We start from the raw sequence: 27759 nt of genomic DNA on the forward strand, positions 1-27759 counted from the left end.
CAGATAAATCATCAACAACACCAACGAGAGAAACTAAATTATTTTTAGTCTTGCATTTGGCAGAATCATATGCTGCATATAATGATAATTTCCAGTTCATTTGTCATGTATTGGGTCAACACGCATTGGAGAGACCCTTTTCTTAAAAAAGAAACTGATGTGTGTACTCCCAGTTTTGGATCATACAGTTGTCTACAATGTCATCAAGACCTGCAGCATACTTTTTTAACCTGTGTCAACTTTTAATACATTTATTTATGCATAAGTCAGAAAAAAACCTTTAATGTTAGAATCCTTTGAATGAAGTATGTTTTAAAATATCTATATAGGAAACAGGGGTGCAAAATCTGATTTTGTTTTGTGTGATGTGATATACATCTGTAGTATATTCCAGTCAATTATTATTGATGCCATGATTCCCATCAATTAATTAATGCATCGTTATTCCACCATTTTAGGCAAGTCATTGTATGTCCAAAGATTGTATGAAAAGCTGGAAGGAAGTGTTGAACGAGGAACTGCATTTAAGAAGTGCATCCAACTAACTGACCATGAGGTTAATGACCACAAGGTTCTCCAGGCACTGTATGACACACCAAAACAAAGAGATCACAAGGTGTTTCACTTCAATGTCACATCCTCGGTAAGTAATATTTATATAACCTTAAAATTTCCTTTGTTCACTTACAATATGTATTTTTTTTATGATAATACAAATTATGATTCCCAGGTGCAGAAAGGCCTGAATGAATTCCTATTCAAGTTATTCTTTTTGCGGTACCTGATGGATTCAGACGGACAAATGTGGCACTGCAGCCAGAAACACTTGTATATCATTGAGTTACTGGAACCCACAAATGATCAGGCTAGATATGCCACGAGATTGGTAAGTGGAAATTTTTTGTTTGTACACTGTTCATCTTATGAAATAATACTATTAAATAATAATACATAAGTCTATATGTTACCTTTTATTACTGATATTATTGTTGTGTTCTTGTCCAGTAAAATGTTTTGATAAATCCTCAAAAAGTAGGTACCACAACATGCAACCACATTCTGTCAGAATCCCAGTACCGTATTTTTCTGACTATAAGGCGCACTTAAAATCCTCAAATTTTCTCAAAAATTGACAGTGCGCCTTATAATCCAGCGCACCTTATGTATGGTTACTTGTTGTGCTTATTGATCGATTTTATGTGGTACAATGCGCTCAAAAATCTGTCGAAATGTGTAAGTATGACTTTAGCCGCTCCACTCAATAGATATTCGGAGCATTACGGTACGCTGTGTCACTACCTGATCGGCCCCGTAACAGGAATGTAATGTCTAAACTGAAAGTGCATTCATGTAAGGCAGCCCGCGCCCGGAGCTTGATTTACTGGACTGTGTTGTTTTGCTTAATGCGCCTTATAATCCGGTGCGGTTTATGTGTGAACATAGACACGTTAATTCACAGTGCGCCTTATAATCCGGTGCGCCTTATAGTCCGAAAAATACGGTAGTTTGTTTCAGCTGCAGACAAGACTAGGATCAAATGCTAAATATGATATTCAGGTAATTGCTGTAGTTGCAATTTGTACCTGTTGAAAAAGGAAGTTATACATTTTTAAAGCATTAGATTGAATGAGAGGATAGGCTTGATTGATTGATTTTAAACTTGAATATATACTGCATATATTTGTTTTGTTTTTTAGGGACGAAAGGAAAAGTTTGCTTTCTCTGAGGTTTTCCCAAAAGTGTTTTGTCATTCACCAAAGGATGTTATGGCTTTGGAGATACAGAGAGAGAAAAATTATAAAATGGAGAGTGATGACCCCCTCATGGATGATGAATGTTTCAAGAGTGAAGCTTTTCAAAGACCATACCAGTACCTCACACGTTTTCACAAGAAAGACAATCTTGACAACTTCACTTACAGGGACGTTGAAGGGACCCATGCAATGTGTCTTCAGATACTCTTAATCTACTGTGGCATATTAGATCCATCATGGGCAGAGTTACGTAACTTTGTCTGGTTCCTTAATCTTCAGTTGGAGGACTGTGAGAATTCAGTCTTTTGCAACTTTAGGTTAGTTGGAGACACTCTTCGTGGATTCAAAAACTTTGTGGTTAAGTTCATGATCTTGATGTCCAAAGACTTTGCAACCCCTTCGCTATGCCTGACCGATCAGAGCCTAGGGAGGCAACAAATTGACATCAGTGGGCTTAATGAAAACGACTTAGCTCCATTCCTGATTAGAAAAAGATGGGAATCTGAGCCACATCCTTACATCTTTTTCAATGATGACCATACATCCATGACATTCATTGGATTTCACCTGAAGCCCAACAACCAGAAAGGTGTTGATGCTATAAATCCCTTGACAGAAGAAGTGATAGAGAAAAACATCATGAGTCAGGAACTGTACATTGGCTTAAAACTTCAGAGAGTCCCTTTTAATACAGACTTTGATACGCTTTCTCGAGCTGACAAGATTGAGCATCTGTGCCGTGTGCTTGGCATCAAGTGGCCAACAAATCTCGATGAAACATATGAACTGACCACTGACAATATCCTCAAAATGATGGCAATTCATATGAGATTCAGGTGTGGCATCCCGGTCATCATAATGGGTGAGACAGGATGTGGAAAGACGAGGCTCATAAAGTTTATGTGCGAGTTGAAAAGGTGTGGAGCACTGGCAGAAAACATGAAACTGGTCAAGGTCCATGGAGGAACTACCTCAAAAATGATATATGAAAAAGTGAAGGAAGCAGAAACTCTTGCTAGGACCAATACAGAGAATCACCAATTTGACTCTGTTCTTTTCTTTGATGAAGCAAACACCACAGAAGCCATCAGCAGTATCAAGGAGATAATTTGTGATAATTCAGTGGAAGGACAGCAGCTTGGTTCTCAAACAGGACTACAGATTATTGCTGCATGCAACCCCTACAGGAAACACACAGACGAGATGATTGAGAGGCTTGAGGCATCAGGATTGGGCTACAGGGTGCGAGCTCAGGAGACTGAAGACAGACTTGGCTCCATCCCTCTCCGCCAGCTTGTGTATCGTGTTCATGTGTTACCACCCAGCATGATACCTCTTGTCTGGGATTTTGGGCAACTTAGTGATTCAACTGAGCAAATGTACATCAAACAAATCGTGCAAAGACAGGCAAAGGCCAACTCAATTGAGGAGTACTACATTCCTAGAATAACTCAAGTGTTATTGTCATCACAAAAGTTTATGAGGGAGAGGCAAGATGAATGCAGCTTTGTCAGTTTGAGGGATGTTGAACGTTGCATGCAAGTGTTTTTGTGGTTCCACAAAAATCATCCAATGTTTGCAGATGACCTCAAAGCCTTCCTTCAGCAGAAAGGAGTAAACAAGCCAAAGTTTTCACCTGCAAGTGACAGAGTCATCTGGTCACTCTTGATGGCAACTGGAGTGTGCTATCAGTCCTGTTTGGAGAACAAAGGGCAATATCAGAAAACTATCAGCCAAATTCTTCCTCATGAGTACAAACCAGGAAGAATACTGTTCGAAATCCAACTCATGCAGGACCTCCTACTCAACGGTGTACCAATGGGAAAGACAATAGCCAGAAATGAGGCTTTGAAAGAAAACTTTTTCATGATGGTGGTCTGCATTGAGCTAAGAATTCCCTTGTTTATTGTTGGGAAACCAGGAAGCTCCAAATCACTGTCCAAAACCCTAGTTGCAGATGCAATGCAGGGGCCTTCATCACATTCTGAACTCTACAAGAACCTGAAGCAGATACATTTGGTATCATTCCAGTGCAGCCCTCATTCAACTCCTGAAGGGATCATCAATACATTCAAGCAATGTGCCCGCTTTCAAGAAAACAAAAATTTGAAAGAATACATTTCGGTAGTTGTTCTTGATGAGATTGGGTTGGCAGAGGATTCCCCCAAAATGCCACTGAAAGCACTGCACCCATTACTAGAAGATGGCTGTGTTGATGATGACCCACAATCTCATAAAAGGGTTGGATTCATTGGAATTTCCAACTGGGCACTGGACCCTGCCAAGATGAATCGTGGAATTTTAGTATTTCGCGGAGATCTAAATGAGCAAGAACTCATCAAAAGTGCTAAAGGAATCTGCTCCTCTGAGGAAAACATTCTTGAAAAGATCAAACACCTTTTTGAGCCCTTTGCAAGAGCATATATGACAGTATGCGTAGAAGCCAGAGGGTTTTTTGGTTTGCGGGATTTTTACAGTCTGATAAAAATGGTATTTTCAATTACCAAACAATCCAATGAGCGTCCGACCGCAGATCAAATCACTGGAGCAGTTCTGAGAAACTTCAGTGGAAAAGATGATGTGGATGTGATTGATATATTCAGCAAAGAACTCAGAGATGACTTTGCTAATGCTAGCATCACCACCACCAACATGGTCAAGCAAAGCATCTCCCCAGCTTCCCAAATGGAGGAAAGTCGTTACCTTTTAATCCTCACAAAAAACTATGCAGCTCTTCAAATTCTGCAGCAGATATTGTCTCATCAAATCCATCCAGAGGTCATCTTTGGATCTAGTTTCCCAAAGGATCAGGAGTACACACAAATTTGTAGGACCATCAATCGTATCAAGGTTTGCATGGAGACAGGACAGACAGTTGTGCTTCTAAACCTTCAGAATCTGTATGAAAGTCTGTATGATGCTCTCAACCAATACTATGTGACACTCGGAGGTCAAAAGTATGTTGATCTTGGATTAGGAACACATCGTGTGAAATGCAGAGTTCACCAAAACTTCAGGCTAATCGTCATTGAAGAGAAAGAGGTGGTCTACGAGCAGTTTCCAATCCCACTCATTAACAGGTTGGAGAAACACTACCTTGACATCAACACTGTCCTTACAAATGAACAGAAGGACATTGCCAGTCAACTCCAGGAATGGGTTCAGGATTTTGTCTGTTTAAGTGGTCAACAATCTACAAAAAAACAGTACGATCCAAGTGATGTCTTCATCGGCTACCACTCAGACACCTGCTCCTCTGTGGTCTTGCAAGTAACAGAGAATGAAAGTGTTAAAACAGATGCTCAGGTCACTCTGAACAAAGCCAAGCACATTCTACTCAACTGTGCCACTCCTGACTCAGTTGTTCGTTTGGACAAATCCAGACTGCCTGACGAGGAAAGAGACAATTTAATGAAGGAATATGTCAAAGAGGAGTTGCACAGCTCACTGGGAGACTACATTGTCTATCACACACAGAAATCTGGGCCATCACACTTCTTTTTCACTGAGGTAACTTCTTTGACTATATTATCAAATATTACAGAAAAAAACCACCCACAAACATTGTAGTACTGTTAAAAACATGTATTAGAAATATGACCAGCATTTCAGGGCCCATCTACATTATTTTAATTATCAGGTTAACAGGAAAAATGTTAACTGTTATTACTGGCATACGTGAGGTTTTCTGTCTAAATTTTCAATAGTTTGCACTGATCGTCATCTCTACCCACACTTAGACTTTTGTTAAATTCTCTTTAGATTGTCTATTTTTTTTAATATATTTTTTAGATATAAACAAATATCCTTGTTTTAAGTAGAAGTAGCAGTATTTTAGGTTTTACACAGTGACACATAACAATATAAGTTTTAACTTTTCTGTTGACAAATGTGAAATTAATGGCATAATATTTTCTAATCCTTAGTTTTTTTTTTCTTTTTTGAAGGTTACAACATTTTCCAGGCTGTTGACTGCAGCAGACACTCAACAGCTGCAGAGTGTGATAAGGTGTGATGCTATCAAGCTGCTATCACTGCAACAGTTTGACACAGAGTACTCTTTCCTCAAGAAAATCAGGTTTGTAAGAGTATGAAGAGTATGACAAATCTGTTGAGGTGCTCAATTCATTATTACTGAACAATGGCCTCTTTCATCACCGTTGTGCTATGATTTATTGGATTTCTTTTTAGGACAATTACAAAAATTATAATATTGTCATTTATACTGAGTGAATATGGCCCTGCATAATGTTAAGTTACCATCCTGGTCACAACCGTGTTTCCGAAAGATTTACATGCTGGTAAATAAAAACTAAATGCAATGCTTTGTAAATCACATAAACCCATATTTAATTGAAAATAGACTAAAGACAACATATCAACTGTTGGAATGGAATTTTATTATTTTATGAAAAATATATGCTTTTTTTTTTTAATGTGATGCCAGCAACAAGTCTTAAAAAAGTTGGGACAGGGTCAACAAAAGACAGGAAAAGTTGTATGATGCTAAAAAAAAACACTTGGTCGAAAATCTCAACTAATTAGGTTATTTGTGAACAGATCAATAAAGTTATTGGGTATATAAAGAGCATCCAAGAGAGGCAGAGTCTCTCAGCAGTGACGATGGTGAGAGGTTCACCACTCTGTGAAAGACTGTGTGGGAAAATAGTGCAACAATTTAAAAATAATGTTCCTAAATGTAAAATTGCTATAACAAATTGGGGGATTTCATCATCTACGGTTCATAATATCATTAAAAGATTCAGAAAATGGACGAAAACCATTTTTAGATCATCGTGATCTTTGGGCTTTCAGGCAGCACCCCATTAAAAACAGATACAAATCTGTAATGGAAATCATAGCTCAGAAACACTTCTGATAACCATCGTCTGTTAACACAGTTAATCGCGGCATCAACAGACGCTGGTAAAAACTCTACCATGTAAAGAAAAAAACATATATAAACACGATCCAGAGATCCGCTTTCTCTGCGCCGGAGCTCATTTAAGATGGACTGAGGCGAAGTGGAAAACTGTCCTGTGGTCTGACAACTCAAATTTTAGATTCTTTTTGGAAATCATGGATGCTGCATCCTCCAGGCTAAAGAGTGGGGGGACGATCCAGCTTGTTATCAGTGCACAGTTGAGAAGGCAGCATCCGTGATGGTACAGGGATGCATTAGTGCACATGTCATGGATAGCTTGCACATCTGGTAAGGAACCGTTAATGCTGAACAATATATATAGGTTTTGGAGCAACATATGCTGCCATCCAAACAACACCCCTTGCTTATTCCAGCAAAACAATGCCAAACTGCATTCTACACATATTACAAAAGCATGGCTCTCTAGTAGAAGAGTCCGGGTGATAAACTGGCTTGCCTGCAGTCCAGACCCATTTAAAAAAAATTGCGCATCCTGAAATAAAAATACAACAAAGGAGACCCTGAACTATAGAGAAGCTGAAAACCTATATCAGGCATGAATGGGACATTTCACTTTATAAACATGACTCACTGGTTCTCCTCAGTTCCCATATGTTTACAAAATGTTGCAAAAAGAAGATGATGCAAAACAGTGGTAAACATGCCCCTGTCCCAACTTTTTCAGACATAGTGCTGGCATTAAATTCAAAACAAGCATATATTTTTCATAAAACTATACAATTCCTCCCTTTCAACTTTATATATGTTGTCTTTGGTGTATTTGCTTTTAAATATGGGTTTACATGATTTGCAAATCTTTTTTGCAAATTATTTTTGCATTCTATTTATATTTTACAGTGTTCCAACTTTTTGGGAAATGGGGTTGTATTCAAATGGTTTCATGACTATATATATTTAAACACATGATTATGTCTTGGCTTTAGGGAATTTCTTGGCTCAACACACACGGACAAAATGCTCATTATCCAAGCAGAGTATGATGAAGACTTCCGCAGAATAAATATTCTTTCCTCAGCCAAGTGAGTCTGAAGATCACAACATAATTACTTGCTCTTATGTAATATTTCAAATCTCATTATTCCACATTTTATTTGTTTTACTTACACTTAATGTTTGGATTTCACAGGTATTCATGCATCAACGAAATAAACAAGTGTGACACTACTGATGACACAAAGACATTTGTGTACTTTGTTACCAAACTTCCTCGAGTGGAGGGTGGGACCTCCTATGCTGGGTTTCAAGGCGGTGAGTCCTGCTGTTACATATAAAACCAAGCTCTATTTAATGTCAGCAATTTTGTGACAACATGCTTTAATTGCACAAACATGACCACAACAGTAATGATAGTACAACTTTTATAGCTCTTTAAAACAGGATGTGTAGCACCTAGTGCTACAAAATAGCAATTAACAGTTAAAACTTGGTGTCTTTGTTAATCTGACTTTTTTCAGGTCCTTGGAGGTCCGTTCACATTGATGATCTCAGAAGATCAAAAGAGTTTGTTTCAGATGTTCATTCCTTTAAAAATCTATGCATAAGTGATCTTTTTCAAGATCCACCAAAAGGTAATTTATTATCTTTTTTTCTGCAGAATGTCATATATTTTATAATAAATTAAACTGTAATTTATTTTTATTTTTTTTAAGCCATGGAGACAGAAGATTACAGCGGTGTGCCACAAAATGATGATTCAACTGTAAGTGTTAATTATGATGCATTTGCATAAACCCGGGAGAATAAGAGGATCCTTATACCGGTCATGCCACATTATCAAATTACAATGTATTAATCTAATTAGTAATGTGAAAATTCACCGCCACACATTTTTCTTTTGATTTTATTGTGCACTTGGATAATATTTAAAGCAGGGATGGCAGGCATATGTAGCATAACAAGGTGACACTTTTAACAGAGCAATGTCTAAATCAAACACAAACGCTCCACCATGGTTTTCACTATTTGTCCTTTTTTGCAAAAAAAAGAAGAAAAAAAAAAGTTTGACATCAAATTTTTATTTTGACTTAGCTCCTATTCCAAGACCTTTAAATCACATTGGCAATTGTTGGTAATTTTTAACTCAACATTAAATTCATTGACTAATATGTTTCACATCTTTTGATTGTCTGACATCTTTTCCTAGTCACATGCTGAACTATTATTGTTATTTTACTTTATTTTATATCATCATTTAGTTATATTATTTTTTTCAGGATTTGGTAGATGCCTTTGATACTACAGCTCTAGTGAGGAGCTGTGTGCAGAGTGCAGTAAGCATGCTCAGAGATGCTGCAGACAGTGGAGAACTCAGCACTGAGAGAGTTCAGAATCTGCTTACACTTCTGGATGAAAGTCAGACACAAGGTTGGAAAATCAGTCAATGAGTTTGATCTTTTGATATCAGGCAATTGTTATAAACAGCTACTCTGTGTGTAGTGAATATACATCTTCCTTGAAAATAGATATTGTAATGGAATTTTGTTTTTAAGGTGCTTTTGTCAACATTGTGAGGAAGCATCTCCACTCATTGTTAGAGGACTACGAGGCCAACATCCCTAATCCAAAAAGCTGGGTTGTAAGTGAGGCATCTAATGTCAATGCTCTTCAAGAGGGTGGAACATTCCTGTAAGTTTCCCCTTTATTTGATAGTCTACATGGCATTTTCTTTGCTATATTTGAATGTAATTTATGCATCACTTATTTAAACATATTGCATAACTAAAAATTTTAGCTGAACAAGCTGTTTGGTCATCAAACACTACTAATACAGATTTGGTTTCAACTGACATTATACAGTACATGTCATTTTTAGTGTATGTCAGCAAATATCAGGTTTATTTTAAGAAAGTCATATCATTATTCCTTCCAGACACACGCTATGGAGGAAAATCCAAGCAGTAGTCACTCCACTTCTAGCCAACTTGGTCTCGGTAATTGACCAAGATTGCAATTTGGCCCTTCTTCTGGATGGTGCAGATGACATCAGGAACCTATGGCTCAAGATATTTGGTAGCAAAGAAATGCTCAATGTTCTTTTCGTGAGGATGGAAAACAAGTGGGTATCTCTTGTTTGTACCTACTCATTTTATTAAGAATTAATTTACTTTTTGAATCTGAACCCTTCAAGACATTCTTGAAAACATAGTATTGATTTTGTAGTTTATTGTGGTTTTTAACCCTTTCATGTATAGCGGTCACTACAGTGGACAGCTATTCAAATGTTGTTTTCTTGTATATGCATGGGTTTTGGTGGCATAGTTGCACATCAGCCTCATATGGGATGATGCAATAGCGTTCACTGTAGTGGCTGATGTGCAACTATGCCATCAAAACCCATGCATATACAAGAAAACAACATTTGAATAGCTGTCCCCTGTAGTGACCTCTATACATGAAAGGGTTAAAATTACAAGCTTTTGCATCTGAAGCATTTGTTCTCTGACTTGTGAAAAATCCATGTAAACTAAAATAAATGATGGCACCAATTGAAAGCTGTTTGAACAACAAAAAAACATTCATGATATTTTGTATTCCTATTCTCCAACATCTGCAGAGTATTAATGGTACAAAGCCATATCACAGGAGGCAATACCATGCGCTGCCTCATGCCCTTCAGCTGGTGGATCAAAGACTTCCTGGATGGGCTCATGATGCAAACATCCAGACATAAAAGTAAATACACAGTATAAAAAGCATTTAAATGTCCTCTGTCCAATTATTGTGATGAGAACCTGCTTTTTTAGAGGCACTCCTAACACATTAGTGGCATTTATTCTCAACTTTTCTTTGCAGATCTTTCGTTTCGTGATTTTCAGGGGTTGTTCTTGAACACTCCACTTGGCAGTTACATTGTAACAAATGTGAAAGAAAACATGAAGAAAGAATTTTTCCAAAAATACCTCCAGGATTTTGTTTCCATGACCATAAAAGTGACATCAAATGAGGAGTTACAGGTGAGAATAAATACAATGCAGAATGAGTGTGTCCATTGCTTCAACAAAACTACTCTCATTTCCTCAAAACATCTTTGCTTGGAAACTTGTGTTAATATAATTTGTTATCAATGCGGATTTTTATCTGCTACAAATTCCATTTTATTTTTCCTTGATTTGGTTTTGATGGTGTTATAATCTAATCTAACGCAGTAAACTCCACAAAGATGAGGTTTTGCCAGTCTGTACAGTAAATACAAACTCAAACATGTACTTAATGACCAATGTGACCAAATAATCCCAAAAATGTTCAAGAGGGAATGAACTGGAACACTATCAATTCAGTTCTCAACATATTAAAGAATTAGTACTACCTCCACCATGATGTTTATGTGTGCGGCACATTTTAAAAAAAAATGTTTTTTATGGTTTATCTGTCAGAAGGATTACAGAATAACTACCATCCCCACTTAAATTTGGTGGAGGGCTGTCGCATGAGCCAAGGAAGAACTCATTACATTTTGGAGCGGACCCAAACATTGGCTTATGGCATTTGGCCTGAATGCCATACATAAAAAAGTTAAAAGCCAGTAGATGGTAGTAAAGTTTTACTGTGATAAAGCTTAGGCAATTCGAGAAATACAATGACTACGTATCACAATCCACATCAGTAGCAGTAGTCCTCTGGGAATCACATGACCTTGCTCAAACTTAATACAGTAAGAATTTGTTATGGAGCTGTACGGGACAGTAGTTTTATAGGGGAGAACTGGACTTTTTGTGGCATTTCCACAACTGTTACAATAAATGATGATAATAATAAACAACACTTTTTTCCCACATTGGGTGTGGGTATGGAAACGTAAATACACTCCTGTCATGCAACTAACTATACTTTTACTCACATTAAAATGTAAATTGTTTGCAAAAAAAGACCATATTTTGACATCATTCTCAGTTTTGCAAATATATCCAAATGTATACAGTTGCAGATTCGCTCGGCAGAGGTTTGTGCTCTCTGAGTGCCAATACAATTGTGGTTTGGTGCTACACTTGGTTAGCAATGTCAGATAATTGAAATGAACTCTCAAAACTTTACTGAAAACATTTTTAAATCCTTTCTTAAAACTATTTCTTTAACATGGCGACTTACAGATGTTGCTGTGGTTGAAAACAAATACTGTATCATTAATCTACTTGTTTTTTCTACTCTACAGCTCTTGTGTCAGGCTCTTGCCAGCTGTGTTGATGAAGTACAGAGACAAAAAAGAGATGAAGATGAGCCTTCTCTTCCCCACATCCACATTGCTTACCATTTCTACCAAAGCCGTCTTCAGAACCTGTCACGGATGATTTCTCTTCACCCTGAAGTTGTTTCTGATTTGAGAAGAAACCATCACATTACATCACATTGTCCTGAAATGGTATAAGCATTTCTAATTTTCCAAAACATTCCCTGAGAAAACCTCACCCATTCCAACAAACTAAAGAGTCACTTTAATTTGTCGTTATGTTATGTAATTTAATGGCATATTCATATATTATATTGCAACTGACCATATAGCTAAACAAAATTAATTAAAAACTGTTTTTCCCTGTGCTCATGAGTAAAGCAAAGCCGCAGAACTTCATTAATTAAAAAAATCCCAGACTGGATTCAAACTTCAGTAAATGGTGTGGTGTCGTGTACTGTTTTAGATAATTCAAAATGCTTAATCCCTTGCAAATTTTTCCATACTGTAGGTTATGGATGTCCATGCAGCCAAGGCATGTGTTGAACGCCTGGAATCTCCTGATTTAGACACAGATACCCTTTGCCAACGGTGGCTAAGGCAGGTGAAGTGGCTGCAAGTCTCTTTGGAGTTGATTTGCTCACAACATAATATCAAACAATATGGAGAGCGATGCAAAGAATATCTCCGAGATGTCAGGTAAGATATATTTTCAGAAGACTTAAGATAAAACTAAAATGCTCTTCTAAAATCAGTAAATTATTCCAAAGGGAAAATTAATTAAATATCATCCAATGCAAACAGGTTTGGATCTTTGTGTTGTCTGGAGTAGCAGAAAGTTTTTTTTTTCCCCAATGTGTTAAACTTTTGATGGACATGAGATCTGCATGTTTACTAGAATAAAATACAAAGATTTTCTCACAACAACAACAAAATAATCCATTATTTCTTTCTCCTTGTTTATTCTTTTAATGCCTAAAAAAAAAAATCATTCTTATGAAACACAATATAGGTCTCATTAAGCTTCATGGAAAATTAGCAGTGGTGTCATTTCACATTGCAAAGGCCTCATATTTAATGAGTGAGGTAGTTGCTTACCATCTCTGCTAACCAATGTCTTCAGGGAAATCCCGTACATATATCTGCAAATATTCCTCCAACATATTGACTGTTATTCTGGTTTGTAATATTTTAAAGTAAAGGCTGGAAGCGCATCTACACCATCTCATTGTTTGTGGAACACATGTTGCTGGGTATCCGAAATGAAGACAATCAATTGAGGACACTGGTGTTGAATCATATTAAAACCTTAGGCACGGTAAGTAGATTTTAATCAATATATTCTACAAAAAAACAGACATAAGTTGTACAGCCTTCATCCAAAGTGATGGAGGCTCTTCTTTTTCTTCTAATCTATCTACCTTTTTTTATTTTATTTTATCATTCCAAAATATGGCAAGATGTCATATCTTGATTCAATGGTCAATTGGAACATTTGTCCATAATACTGTGTTTGATATTATGTAGAGTGCAGATAACCGTGAGAAATGGAAGAATCACCACGATGGCCATTTATGTTATATATCTGATTTTGACCTATTACTAAGGTTCTTGAAGGAAACTCAGACGTAAAATCTACCAGGACTTTTCAAGCGGTAATTCAAGTACTGAAGTCCTGTAAGCAGGGTGCAACTGCTCAAATTTGCAGGTAATGTTGTGTTTGGTTTTTATTAGACTTTACAAATTGTTTACATGAAATAGTGAAAAATGTTTTTCAGCTGCACTTAAGATAATTTGATTGATGTTGGTCACATTTTCATGTAGGTTTAGATTTGAGTGTGCAGTGTGCGTGAAAGAGCCTCAGGATCCTGTGGAGTTGCCATGTCATCACATTTACTGCTCAACATGCATCAAGGCTTGCCTTGATGCAGGACAGAAATCTTGTCCCAACTGCAGGAAACAGTTGCCAAATGACTTTCAGCCACATGTCTCTGAAGCTTTGAGGTGAGATCACAGTTGATTTAACACCCATAACAACCCAAAAGTGAAACTCACTCTTTTAATGATTGCTAACAGAATGGCGTTGTGAAGCTTGTAGAATTCTACTGCTCATGTTTAAGGACATATACTTTATGTTGTTCAGTTGTTTGAAATCATGCCCCCGATTCTTGGCCTATACTCACTAAATTGCTGTTGTTATTAAGCGCACTACAGTCTTTTGAATATTACAGTGCTTTCAGCTCTTCTGAATGAGAATATCTTACAAGAAATATGTCACCTAGACATTGAGCTGAGAGGCAGAGATCAGTGATCATATATTGTGCTTACATCTTTTCTCCTCACCCATCGAGTTGTCGAAAGTACATTTTCCTACTCCTTCAGAGCCTTCCTTTTAAACTAGCAACCCAAACCTTAATGCTAAAAAAGTGTCATCACTTTTGTTTTTCTTATATTTTATATTGTTTTCATTTTTTGTGAACCAGGGCTTCTGCTAAGAAAAATGCAGAATTCAGGCGGTGTTGCAATAGTTTCTTCATTGATCTGCTCTCTACCGTGTGCTTCAAGGACAACACGCCACCAGACAGAGGGGTCATTACCCATCTGTTGTCCTACCTGATAATAGAAACAGGTACCGCACTCCTTGTCTGAAAAACACCTGAGAAAAAAAAAAATGTTCTCTTTTATTTTTAATGAAGCTAAATTTCTCTAACACTGCATGTGTCAACTGTTACCATTTTGTATATAAATTGCTGTTCCTGGGGAGCATTTATTTAATTTTTCAAATTGTTTTATCATTTCGTACGTATGTTGTGCCACTTTTTTTGTATTTGCAGTATACTTGCATAATCTGCTTCTATCATATATTTTTATTAGATTAAGATTATTAGTCTTTATTTTTGGTTAATATTCACTCTAAATCATTTTTCAAACCAGAACATGAACAGATTCACACCAAAGATCTGTCTCCTTTTGACGAGTCTCCAGATAATAACCCAGTTGTGCGATCTGTAATTCTCAAACTGATCCTGAAGTTCAGGTAGGTAAACTAAATGTGTTGCTAATGTTAATTGAATACTCATAGATCAATTAAACTGTATGGTAGAAATAAAGTGTCATCAACTACGCAGAGAATTTTAATAGCATTGCTGCTTTAATCACATAAAGTATTTTGTATATGAGTAAATGTCTGAATAGATTCAGGCTCCTCTGCCTTACTTTGTAAAGCTCTTCTTCGCTGTACCAAGTGTATCATGAACCTAACTGTGTTTCAGCTTTGATGAAGTCAAGGAATATTTGCAAATGCATTTGTCATCTGTTGAAGACATCAAATGTATGGATGAAAATGATGAAGCAGAGCTTTATTCCTTATACATCAACTGCTTGGAGGTAAAGGAAGTACTATACTGTTTTATTACATTAAATTGTGTAACAAGGTACTATTACTTTTTGCCATATAAAGTAGATTTTATAAAACACCACAAAAACTACTTATGTGAGACTGTATAGTGTAAGCTCCCGAAACAAAAATTGTTTCTCTAGAACTAACTGTCAACCAGATTGGCCTTGTGGGATTTCTTCTGAAATGCAACTTAAACCAATGGTATCAGCAAAAGAGGAGTTCTGTTAAATTAGTTGTAGTTTATGTGCAGTGTGGGAGTAGTTTAAGCCTACAGGAACTGTTTTATTTACACTCATTATTAAGAGAGTGACAAAGGCAGCTGTACCATTAATTGTTGTTTCAGGTTTTGCTTGTTGCTGATAGAGATCAGCTAAAGAGAAAGTTAACTGATGGTTTTTGCAGGACTCAATGTGGGAAAAAATGCCTCAGGACATGGCTAAGAAGTTGCAGTTGTTTAATGGTGAAAAGCAATTCCTGCCCCCGCACTTGTTTTTGGCTGAAGTCACTTCTGTCCCAGCAAAAGTGTCTATTCAACATCTGCAACACATCGCCCAATTGCGCCTGACCCTCACCGTGGCTGCCCAGCTCATCAGTGACAGACTCTCTGGTGAGATATAACTTTATTTCTGCTAACAGTTTGCAGTTGTTAGAAACAAAACAAAAATCAAATCTGTTGGACTTTGCTGTTGCAGGCAACAATGTACCAGACGGAATAGAGGATTTTCTGAACATGGTGATTAAGCTCTGTAATGACAGTGGGAATGATTGGTACCGTGTTTACCTGATCCGCCAGCTCAGCAAATGGCAGGGTGTAGAGAACATCCAGACACTAGTAAAACAACCAGAGTTCAACTGGCTTTTCCCTGTGGAGATCCATCAGCAGGTACACCACCATTCATCAGCTATTCTGGTACTACTGTGAATCATAAAACAAGTAAACACGTCACTGTTATCACACAATGATGCCATTGGGGCTAATCATTCACAATGCACCAATATTTAATGGTTTGCAGCTTTTCATTTCCAAAACATTGAAACAAAACTTATATAAAAATGTATACCAGTTATCAGACTATTCCTGGACCACAAAGTCACCAGAACATCTCACATCTATTTTGCATTAACAAATTTGCCTATATTAAAGCATGTTTTGTTCCTCTAACCCCTAACTTTGGTGTGAACAGAATGAAGATGGAGGCCAGATGGACCACTATCTTGTGTATGGAGAGGAGTACAAGGCAGTGAGGGATGCAGTTGCCAAGGCAGTAGTGGATGGTGATATTGAGCAGATAGAGGAAGTCTGTGAGGTATTTCTTTTCTTCCACCAGTAATATGTCATGCACACTCTTTCATATCTTTGACTCACCCATTCTTGTTATAGTGTTTTGACAAAACCTGCCATCTATATGGGTAGTTCATTTAAACTTTGGAATTTCTCATCAGTTGTACATTACATAGCATATATGGCATGTCAGGGATTTTGTGTCTTAACCAAAACCTGACTCCGTTTCATTGCCATAGTTCAACATATTGTGACCGAATGCCATTTCAGTCTGAGTAGTAACGTGTACACTACTTTTTCAGTAATTTTTCTTTTTTTGATTAACTTAGAAATCCAATGCATCACCAAAGAATCGGACAGTGTTTATCCTCCTGGCTCTTTTCCGAGAGGTTACAACTCTGTATAGATCTGCAAACAGTGGTCTTCATCCTTCTCCTGAGGTATGAACAAAAAGAAAACACACCTTTGTAGAAAATTAATTGTATATTAAAAAGTACATCAAGACCCTTTTGGAATTGAGAGAATGCAGCTATGAATAAGAGAGGGTTAATTTGAGCTCATCCAGGATTTTGGATTTTGTTCATGAATGTGACCCAAGGGCTTTCGGAGATCAATTACTTCCTTATGAAAGACACTGCCTCAATTGTTACTTAAGGCTTGTTAAACACATGGGTTTGCTGTATCTTCAAAAGCTCCTCAAACTCAGAAACTAAGAGAAACTTTGTTTTTCTGAAGTACTGTATGCTGCTGTTACTGTAGTCCTGATATATGTGTAAATTGTAAAGTAATCTAAGGGCTGCATAAATGTTTCAGTGTCGATGACACAGATCCCTCCAGCTTTCCACAAGAAAGATTAACATAACCAAAGGGATACCAATCAAACATATAGATAGAAATATAGATAGTATGTAAATTGGTTTCCTGTGTGGAATAAGTAAATATGAATATTTGCATGCCACCTGCCAGCAGCACTTCCAGTTTGGAAGAGCACAATTAGTTTTGTTCAAAGTGAAGGAATTCATTGAAGGGTTTGCCTTGTGGCTGCACCAAGATCTTATACTCATCTGACAATTTAGTGGAGGGATTTGAGATTTAGCTGTAACAACCTGCCTGAATAATTATCACTCCAAAAAGAGTTCAGTTAGAGAAATAGTTTTTGGTTACACAATCCAAAGGCAGGAATTAATTATTGATAATCCCTCATGAAATGATTAGCAGTTTTAACAAATTGAGTACTGCTTAGTAATACTTGACAAAAACACTGATCCTAATATGTAAAGCCTCTTTTAATAATGTATTCAAGATATCACATTAAAGCAATCTTCTATTAATGACTTCAACAAAATTTAACAAATTCCTAACCAATTTAAAAACTAATATAGAATACTCACCAATCAAAAAAAGCCATTTGCAACTTTTCATTATTGCTAAAATTGCAAAAGTCTCTATGATTTATTATAACATAATCTTCATATGAAAAAGGTCTTTTATAAGATTAGATAATGTTAAAACCAGTAAGTAAAACTGTAATAAATGTTCACAAAATGCTCATTTTGCAGAACAGGGATATTGATTAGCATTCTTCAGATGATATTTTGTGTTTTTGAATGATGCAATACAAATTTTTGCATATTACCTTTGTTTATTGTCTTCTATACTCCCTGTAGAAATGCCAAGCATTTGAAGACCTCATCCTGGGCTCAAATTATCTTAATCAAAAAGAAGTAAGGAATTTTGCCTCAGCCTTGGTTCACAACAGGTTGGGAGTCCTGACCATCCACCCTGATCATACTAATGTGGACAGCACTGTCATTGAGCTAATTATTCATCTGGCAGCTACACTGCTCACTGGGACTCACGTCCTGCTGACGCCACTCAAGCAGCTCGGTCTGTCTCCTGAAAATATGCAGGTAAACATCTCCCATACGATTCTTGTTAACTTGTCAAACTTCCATAGCGTCCACAATCCTTTTTCTTTTCTTTTTTTAAGTCTTTTGTCTTGCTTCCCTCAGCCTCTTGTGAAACAAAATTTGTCTCATTGCTGTTACGAACAGCCACATACCGAGCATAAATAACAGCATACCCTATACATCTTCCATTGTTTGTGTCTATGTTGCATTAAAGATGACATCATGACACTCTCCATAGTAACAACATAATGACATCACATTTAGAGGGTACTATCTGCAGTGAAAAACTAAATCTAGAAAAGTATCCAGTACCAAAATCGAGTAGAATCGAGTGTCAGCTGCTTTCTTTCAGGTGTCTTAGGTTATTTAGTGCAACTAAATCTATTTAGTTTAACTTCTGTGTATTTATATTTCAAAACCAAGCTCAACAGCAGAAAGTGTATCAAACATTTTAAATGTTAACTTCCACATATCCGTGTGCTGTAAAACAGAAACAAATACTGAAAATTCTGTAAATATATAGCAGCTTACTCTCTAGAAAGGATTATAAAATCTAAACCTTACAGCTGAAAAGAAAAGCTCTATATATTGTTAATAACTTGAATATTGATAAACTGATGATTACGTTCATATTACCTTCATGCCAATTATTACATTTTCATTTGATGTAACCTAACAGAGGGCTTTCATACCCACAATGCCTGATGACATGTTAGCTGTTGCCCAGAAAGTCATACAACAAGACTACGGGCAGCTCACTTGGTATGGTAAGTATTATTAATTTATATACACTAATAAATCACAACTTTAGATTGTTTTTTTGAAGCATCATTTGTTAGATATTTTGCCTTTTTATCTTCTTCAACAATCCTCATTAATTTCTCTCTCATTTGAAAGAAAATCAAGTTTTAGTGTATCTTTTATCTTAATAATTCAGGTGATTTAAGCCTATGCTAATTCATTGACTGTTTTTCACAGTGTGTCCAAATAATCATCCATGCTGTGTTGATAACGTAAGCTAATTTTATGTTGTTCCAGTTATTACATTTTCCACAGAAATTACAAACATGAAGTGGAAAAAAAATATATACTGTATATACAGTCATTGCTGTCTTGCTCTGCAGTGCGGCTTGCCCATGGAAAAAAGTCAATGTCTGGAGTGTGGTGAGGACATTGGAGGGGAAAATCATAAAGCCTCGCCTGGATTCAGACCAATTCAATTACAGCAGTGAGTGTCATTATTTGTCATTCTACGGTTATGCACTGAATATTCTCTTTCTAGTCTATGTAAAGTAAATTCAGATATCTATTTCCAAACACATTATGTCAGAAAATAGTTGCTGAAAATATGTAAAAAGGCTGTCAACTATGTAGTACTGAATTGTGGAGTTAGACTGTTAAACTGTTGCCCATCATTTTTGCTTTTTCTGGTGAAATTTGTTTGGAATGTGAAAGCAAACGGACCAATCCCAGTTTTTTATGATAACATATGTTATTTTACCACAATTTCAAAAGCTGAAATGCTAATAAACCCATCTGCTGATTGTGAAATTGGTTCAGTAAGACAGTTTCTGTGCCTTCAGCAGACACGCCCCCAGTGTTTCAGGGCAGAAAATACTGCTCATTTTTTTTTACAATTAAAAAAGCTGATTTTACATACTGTACAATTTTTTTCTTATTCAAATTTGGCTGGATGGTTCATAACACGTTTTTTATTCATCGATGACAAACTCTACACAAATAAACATGGCTTTACACCAACTTTAATATCACAGAACTGAACTTTTAAAAGTTGGTTTCCTCCTTGATTTAGTATGTTTCATGTTGAAACACGATTTTTTTTTTTTTTTTTCAAATTTAAATAGACTGGGTGATTTGATGACAAAATAAATTACCGCCACAACCAAGTGCAAAATAAGTTCAGTATTTTTATGTTTATGGTTTTGTCATGTGATGCACCATAAACAAAAAAATATTTCTATTTTATGAGAACAAACTTAGATTATTATCACTAATTGAATTTTCTACAAGTAACACTTTCTGTGACTTTATTTAAAAAAAATTTTAATACATGTGGTTGTACTCCCAAATGTTATGTATGGTTACATTTAAAAAAACACCCACAGATTACTGACAGAATGATGCTGCTCTTTTGTTTAAGTGATCGCACAAGACCCGGCCACATCTTGGGAGACCCTGAGCGGAGAAACAACCCAGATGCCCTTGACACTAAAAACATGTCTTTGACTCCCTTCACTCTGGTCAGGCTGGTCACACATTTGGCCATGTTGCTGGGAGCCTCAGAGAAGTTGCAGGTTAGCAGATTAAGATTTACTCTCATCAAATGAAAATAATGTGTCTACATCAGCAGTTACTGAGTAGAAGCACTATCTAAGCAGTTGTTGGTAACTTTGTTAAACTGTGCCAGCAATATTTTGTAAAGCAATGTAGTGCATGTAAAGAATGAATAATTTAGCTTTTCTCTTAAATGTGGCCGTGACATTTGCACCCACTCTCTATTTAGGTTGTCCAACAGATCATCTTTCCACCTGTGGAGGATGTTTTTTTGTTCCTCGCCAAACACATAACAAAGGATCTGGATCAGCTGACACATGCACTGGGAAAAGGAGCTGATGACACTGTAACAACTGTCCACTTGGTGCTCAAATCACTGCAAGAGCTACATCATGCCAAGTGCTGTAAGCAACCTATCTGTCATTCACTGTGAAATGATTTTAAAAACATTTTAATCTGCACATCCCACCTATAATAATTAAGTCAATGGAGAGTGATCTTCATGTCCAAAATAAAATCTAATGTTACATATTCAAGACAAAAGTTGTGGAAATTACAACAGTCATGATAATGAAATTTTAGTTAACGAGGATTGTGAGCCACAATTTGAAGATTAGTAAGAACACATAACCGTCTTTGCAGTTTTAGGTAAATACATTTGGGGGTTTTCAATATTCAAAATCTGTAGAATATAAATGAGTATATGTTTTTTGTAACAACAGTGTATGATGTATTTTTGAAAATATCTTCTGTTTGACTTTGTCTAGTTGATATTGATCCTTACCTTACAACCAAAGAATCCAGAAACACATGGGAGACTTCTGTGGGTACAGATGTTATGGCACCAAAGTTGAAGGTAGGAACTGTTTTACTTTACCATTTGCCTTTTTACGTCATGTCCTTCTTCCTTTACAATGTACAATTGACAATAAAACATTTATGTTATATGAAAAAGGAATACATCTGCATACTGTGCCTCATGACTTGTACATATATTGGATGACCATCTACTCATTCATCAACATGAAAACACTTTTGTTCAAGGGTATTTAACATATTATCATCCAATCATGTCCTTCTCCCTTTATATTACCATAATATTCACATTTATATTATAGTATTTTATGATGATATTTGTTATAGTTTTCTGTTGCACAATATAGATATTTTCCTTTGCTGCATTAAACTCTACAGCCACATCTACCAATATTTTGTGTCTAGGATCTTGATCTGATCTTGCAAGAAGCAATGGAGAACATCAGAACTGACTCCGTGTATCTTCCAACTTCGTCATGAGGACAACCTTCAGTGATGATTGTACCTTCCTCACTTCGCTGCAGCAAAGCTCTCGGGTCCACAGCTCAGCAGTGTGGAGCTGCAGGGAAAGGCTCTCACTGCTCGGTCTCACACATATTGTGGAGCATAATGATCAAAAGGAGAAGCTGCAGCTGCTTTGGAGGTTCCTGCAGAAGGTGAGATATACAGTAAAGCTCTGTCACAAAACAGCTTGTAGTTCATTCACAATCCAGCAGCTTGGTTCTGGGTAAGACAACCTAACAAGTACAGATTGTTAGGAAATAAGTTGTAGATATTCATTGAAGTCATCATGACTTTTGATCTGGGAGCAGACTTTGCATTTTGGACACTCCACAAGGTTTTCTTTTGTGCAACCTTTTAGACCAAATGTCCCCCTTACCCACAAAATATTGTGCAATTTGATATGTACATTGTTGTTCCTCAGGCAATACATTGTTATAATTTTAATAGTCGTGGGGCCTATCTTCTTCAGCAACCCTCAGGATTTTATATTTTTCACCTCCTTAATTGCAATGTAAATTCTTAAGCAATTTTTAAAAGTATTAAACGACACATGTATATTAATTTATTAACTTTGCAAGCTAAAACTTTTAGGGTTGCAGGGATAGCTAGAGCGCGTCCCAACTGACACTGAGCAAAAGCCGAGGTAAATCCTGGACAAGCCACCAGTTTATTATCAATTTAGAGTCACCACTTAACTCAACCTGCATGTCTTTGGACAGTGGGAGGAAGCCAAAGCAACTGGAGGTTCAAACTCAGCACCTTCATGCTGTGAAGCAATATTGCCACAGTAACCACTGCACAATCTGCTAAAACAGAATCAAAATTAAAAAAAAAACCTTAAAGTTTCAGTAAAAGGAAAATAATGTTTTTAAATCTTCATAACTAGTCAGTAGATGATTGTGGTCATTTATTTAACGACTATGTATGCAGCCTAGTTATGAGGCATTGTAATTTGCCATTTAATTTGTGTTTTTCTTTTCAGGAGAGAGAATTTCAGCAGATAAGGTTCCTTCCACAAATCCTAATCCTGCAGAAACGCTTGGTGCGGAAGTACCAGAATGCTTCTGAACAGAAAGTGGGCTCCATTAGAGAGTTCATTGAGAAGCAAAAGGGTACCTTATCCTTGTTTTTCTTAAAAACGTATCATTTCGTTGACCCAAGTCTGTTGAAATGCCTTTTAATTGATAGAAGGGCCAAATCCAAAGTCTGTCCTCAACCTTAGCATGACTAATACGACAGAAATCTATTGATATCTGACATTTTACACACACTCCTTTTTTCTTTTTGTTCCATTTTTTCCTCACACAACCATGGTAAATCTTTTAAAAATGTTGTTTTTTTGTAAACTTGTTCCAGAAATGAGGACGTGGTATGAAGAACACATTGACAACTTCCTGAAAACATGGAATCTGCTGAGAGTGTCTGTAACCAGCAGTAAGTAAAGTACTTATCCTCCTTTTTTTTTGTCTCCCTTAAGGTTTACTGATGGAGACAGTCACAATGGGGGCAATTACATCTTTCCTTGTCCCCTCTTTTATTCTGTTCTTTTTTTCTGTCTGTATTAAAACTGCATAATAAGAAAGATTGAGTTTACTTGCAATGTACTTCAATAATGCATTTTAAACCAGAGCGGTGTAGTTCTACAATTGTCAATTGTTTCAAGTGTTTTATGAGAATTTAAGTAGGATTACATTGTTTGGCATTTATGGTTATTTTTTGGCACGTACTGCAGAAGTCGTTAAATTCAAAGTGGTGTCTTACATACTGTTGCATTGGAAACAAGAAAAGATGTATCTTCCCTTTCCAATTGACAGGCGAAATAAAAATCCCAGATGAATTTTGCAGTCAGGATTTGGACCTGAATAGTGAGCTGCAGTACCTTCTGCCGCGACGACAGGGTCCAGGCCTGTGTGCCACAGGGCTGGTCAGCTACCTGGTGACACTACACAATGAGCTGGTGCACGCTGTGGAAAATCACACTGGAGAGGACAGCAGGTGCAAAACATGCGTGAACCTTTACATATTGAAAGCATAACATATATTATGCACAGTTAATTTTTGTTTTGAACAAACATATTTGCCACCAAGACTTACACTGAAAACAAGACATGTAGTCAAGATCAACCTTTAACAAACAAAACAAAAATGATGGAATGAAGAGAGCTTGTTTTTTTTTTTTTGGTTTGGACAAAGAGATGTTCAAGGAACAAAAAGTTCATATTTACATTGTGGTGTCTGCAGCAGTTACAAGGTGAGCTTGGCAGAGCTCATGGAGCAGCATGTGATCCGCTATGATGTGGAGAAGGACCTGCTTCCTCTGGTTTTATCAAACTGCCAGTATAGCTTGGAACGTGGCCACGAGACAATATCACAATATGACCTGCCCAGGATCCAGCAGCAGATCCTCACCCGCTTCCTGCAGGGGAAACCCCTCATCACCCACACAGTGAGTCCACACAGCCAGGTTTGGTTAAAATACACAGACAAACTTAACCAGTGCTACAAATTGTAGTATGGATTGTGCACCGCCTCATTAAGAAACAGATTCAGCCTTCGAACTTGCCTTTTACTACACTACAAAGTGTTAAATACCTTCCTATAGCAGCAGCACCATGTCAGGCTACAGCCAATTCCAACTATGGTATTCATTGTTCTGGTAAAATAAGAGATTCTCATCAAGAAAATTGTAACATCTTATTGTCTGCTCTGTGTTTTCCTACCTTTTATACAGTCTAATTCCCTGCTTCACTAAACTCACTGTGCTTTATTTTAGGGAATTCCCACTCTGGTAAACACACAAGAGAGAGATTATGAAACCATTTTCAAAACTGTTAAGAGAAAAGTGCCTCAGGTAAAGTATTCTATTCTTATCAGATACCTTTACTATTTTTAGCACAATACATAACAGAATTAAAAGTTGTTCATTGCATTATATGTTACATTACACAATTAGAGTTCCTTTGTTCATGTACCAAACCAAAAACACATATTTAAAGTAAGATATTTCAGCATTTAATTTCTTCACTTTGCTTGATAAATTAACTTTAAGTAGTAAACTTTAATTAATTTGACAGTTATTCCAACCTATAAAATGCATTCAACTAAATTAGATTTACAATTACTACTTATTAACCGTAACACTTAATAGTTATTTACCTGTTTACCTTCTATACAGAAGGTATAATAATATATAATCTTGAATTGATTTACATTCCCAGTATGGTATGGCCTTGGGCTTCACTGATTGTTTGTTTCTCCTTCAGGAGGCTCTGTCCTCTCTGATCCGCAACGCCATATCGAGAGCGCTGGACTCCTACAGCGAGGTGTGTGAAGCGTTCAAGATTGTGGAGCTACTTCTGGGTTTCCTCTCAATGACTGGTGGTGATCCCACTATGCCACTGGTCACTTACCTCCAGGACACACTGAAGATGGAACAAAACATTGATCGTCACATATTGCAGGTCAGTACATGTGTAGCCTTTGGAGTGATTGTCAAGGTTTCCTAAACAAGGTTGGATACAATCTTAAATGTGACTTGCAGTCCTCTAACAACAGAACTGCAGGGAGGTTTTTACAGAGTGAAGACATAATTCATGAAGTTAAATAAATAATACATAATGACAGCCAGACAGGTAACTTTTTAATCCCCATGACTTACTCCCTTAGATAGACAGATAGATGAGTGAACTCGTTTAGCAAGGGCTTGAATGGATGTTCATTCATATGTAAAAGTCCTGCACTCCAGTTTTATGACTATAAGGAACAGACTTTTTAATTCTGTTGTTTTTTGTTTTTGTTTCAGGCTCTCAGCAGATGCACCATCAAACACTGTGTTTCACTGTGGCAACTCCTGTCCTCCCTTAAATCTGCAAGCATGCTGCATCTCAATGGGGTATGAACTGCTTTTTTACCATTGCTTTTTGTAGAAATGTTGACTTGGTTAAATGCAAAACAAGATCACTGAATATAAAATTATACCATACCAAAAGTTTGTTTGTCTGTGTATTTTTTTATTTATTTAATAATTTACTCTTCTGTTCTGCTCACTTTAGTTTATAATTCTTACACACATGTTCACACAATATATATATATATCTATACAATACATATAAAATATCTCAATTCATGTTTCTTTAAAAAGGAGCCCTTCTTGGGTTATCCAGATGAGTACCAGAAGCCACTAACAGAGGAGGAAAAGATTGCGCTGAAAGGCTTTTTATCCAGGAGAAATATGGACCAATGGCTGCTTGAGATGCATGAGTTCCTTCTGGTGAGACTGGGCCGCCTGCGGGCCACAGACGACTACAAACCATCCTGGAGGTAAACCTGTTGCACAGCTTCAGAATATTTGTTTTATACACGTGTTCCTCCTATGGCCCCTCATGTATTTTCTGTGAAAAGAGTGTGCATTAACACTTTGAACCTCGCAGTCATATGACACACATGCCGTGTGTCCAAACATCGCTCAAACTCACTGTTATTGTAATGAGGATCCCAAAAATACTAAAATTGTCAGGTTGAATGTTGGGAGAATGTGTTTACAGGCCTTTTTTTTCGAAATATCTGACCAATTCTTTAAAATAGCCTACAGCACGAAGGGCTGAGAGAACTGACCACTATTTACACATATCAGCCAGCAAAAGATGAGAAATTAAACCAAGAATTTGTGGTTATAGTTGTTTTTTTATCGCTGCTGTCCTCTATAAATGTTTAGTTTAAAAATAACCAGGATAAGTAGCAAATATCTCCCTTCTGGGTAAAAGTTGAAAAGTCAAAGTACCATCCCACTGGTGCTGGACTTTAATGTTGTTTGTAAAGTTGGTTTAATTCTCTATTTTTAGATTTCCTATATTCAAAATACTTTCCCATGAGCAGAGAAAGTAATATACTAACCTCAGATCTCTTCTTTCTTCTCAGTATAAAAGACACAGTAAGTGCCTACATGGACCATAAAGACGTGGAGGTGCCTCAATATGTGGAGGAAAACTTTCCTGACAACCTGCAGCTGTCCCAGATTGTGGAGACGTGGAAATACACCATCACAGCCAAACAGGAGTAGATAACGGAGGCGTGAGCTGGAAGAGTTTATAGATATTAGTTTATCAGTTAAAATCACACATTTTAAAAACTAAAGGGGTATTTTTTTTCTTGGTTTTTTGTTTCATAATCTGCTATTTTATGTTTGCATTCTTACTTTTCTTTCATTTTAAAGTACTTTGAATGTTTATTTGATTATCAGGTTCATTGAAACCGTGTCATTGGTTAGCTACATAAGAGGAATTTATCTTTGGTAGTAATTCTGATTGGTCTGAGTTTTATGTTTCTTTGTTGTTTGGGATCAGTGACTCCAGAATCATGGCCACGTGTCTGATGACTCACTGGATGATGGACTGGTTCAGTCTACTCTAAAGAGACGGGCTAGAAATCTCTGATGGCACATAGTAAAAACCAAGACAATTCTAGCTTTTTATTTGCTTCTGATTTTATTAACTTTTTTGTGCTAATTATGTATGGAAGAAAAAAAAACAAAAAACTTTAGGCTCGGGGAATCCATAACTTTACTGCATGATGCCTTAGACATGAGCGAGCTGCTCATTTATTGTCTTTTATCTAGAAAGAATTAATCAGAGCCTCATTTAGTAAAATCTCTGAATCTACTCAGAAAAATGTTGTGTAACTTTAATAACCA

The 27759-nt window shown here is 36.7% G+C and overlaps 1 protein-coding gene across 1 annotated transcript in view; it reads left to right on the forward strand.

Annotated features, from left to right (window-relative positions):
* The window catches only part of LOC138623011 (E3 ubiquitin-protein ligase rnf213-alpha-like), a gene marked incomplete at its 5' end in the record, with an annotated part of 39878 nt that extends 12677 nt beyond the window's left edge, over nucleotides 1-27201 (forward strand). Inside the window, 43 exon segments of the mRNA XM_069702225.1 lie at nucleotides 459-643; nucleotides 731-886; nucleotides 1698-5264; nucleotides 5702-5832; nucleotides 7623-7718; nucleotides 7826-7947; nucleotides 8154-8267; nucleotides 8349-8398; nucleotides 8913-9063; nucleotides 9189-9324; nucleotides 9569-9754; nucleotides 10253-10382; nucleotides 10515-10652; nucleotides 11849-12055; nucleotides 12375-12562; nucleotides 13061-13181; nucleotides 13471-13571; nucleotides 13688-13867; nucleotides 14347-14492; nucleotides 14798-14900; nucleotides 15136-15250; nucleotides 15666-15870; nucleotides 15956-16146; nucleotides 16448-16570; nucleotides 16875-16985; nucleotides 18213-18455; nucleotides 19135-19222; nucleotides 19434-19468; nucleotides 19580-19683; nucleotides 20617-20770; nucleotides 20980-21154; nucleotides 21518-21606; nucleotides 21972-22017; nucleotides 22020-22222; nucleotides 23053-23182; nucleotides 23427-23504; nucleotides 23885-24065; nucleotides 24315-24516; nucleotides 24844-24921; nucleotides 25334-25531; nucleotides 25873-25962; nucleotides 26212-26390; nucleotides 26988-27201. Coding sequence (XP_069558326.1) covers nucleotides 459-643; nucleotides 731-886; nucleotides 1698-5264; nucleotides 5702-5832; nucleotides 7623-7718; nucleotides 7826-7947; nucleotides 8154-8267; nucleotides 8349-8398; nucleotides 8913-9063; nucleotides 9189-9324; nucleotides 9569-9754; nucleotides 10253-10382; nucleotides 10515-10652; nucleotides 11849-12055; nucleotides 12375-12562; nucleotides 13061-13181; nucleotides 13471-13571; nucleotides 13688-13867; nucleotides 14347-14492; nucleotides 14798-14900; nucleotides 15136-15250; nucleotides 15666-15870; nucleotides 15956-16146; nucleotides 16448-16570; nucleotides 16875-16985; nucleotides 18213-18455; nucleotides 19135-19222; nucleotides 19434-19468; nucleotides 19580-19683; nucleotides 20617-20770; nucleotides 20980-21154; nucleotides 21518-21606; nucleotides 21972-22017; nucleotides 22020-22222; nucleotides 23053-23182; nucleotides 23427-23504; nucleotides 23885-24065; nucleotides 24315-24516; nucleotides 24844-24921; nucleotides 25334-25531; nucleotides 25873-25962; nucleotides 26212-26390; nucleotides 26988-27129 — 9368 coding nt within the window.
* Between the last annotated feature and the right edge of the window lie 558 nt (nucleotides 27202-27759).

This window comes from Brachyistius frenatus, unplaced genomic scaffold, assembly GCF_029030835.1.
Source record: "Brachyistius frenatus isolate BFR_SWC_R1_liver_20210118 unplaced genomic scaffold, ASM2903083v1 Contig_41, whole genome shotgun sequence".
In the NCBI taxonomy this organism is placed as follows: Eukaryota; Metazoa; Chordata; class Actinopteri; family Embiotocidae; genus Brachyistius; species Brachyistius frenatus.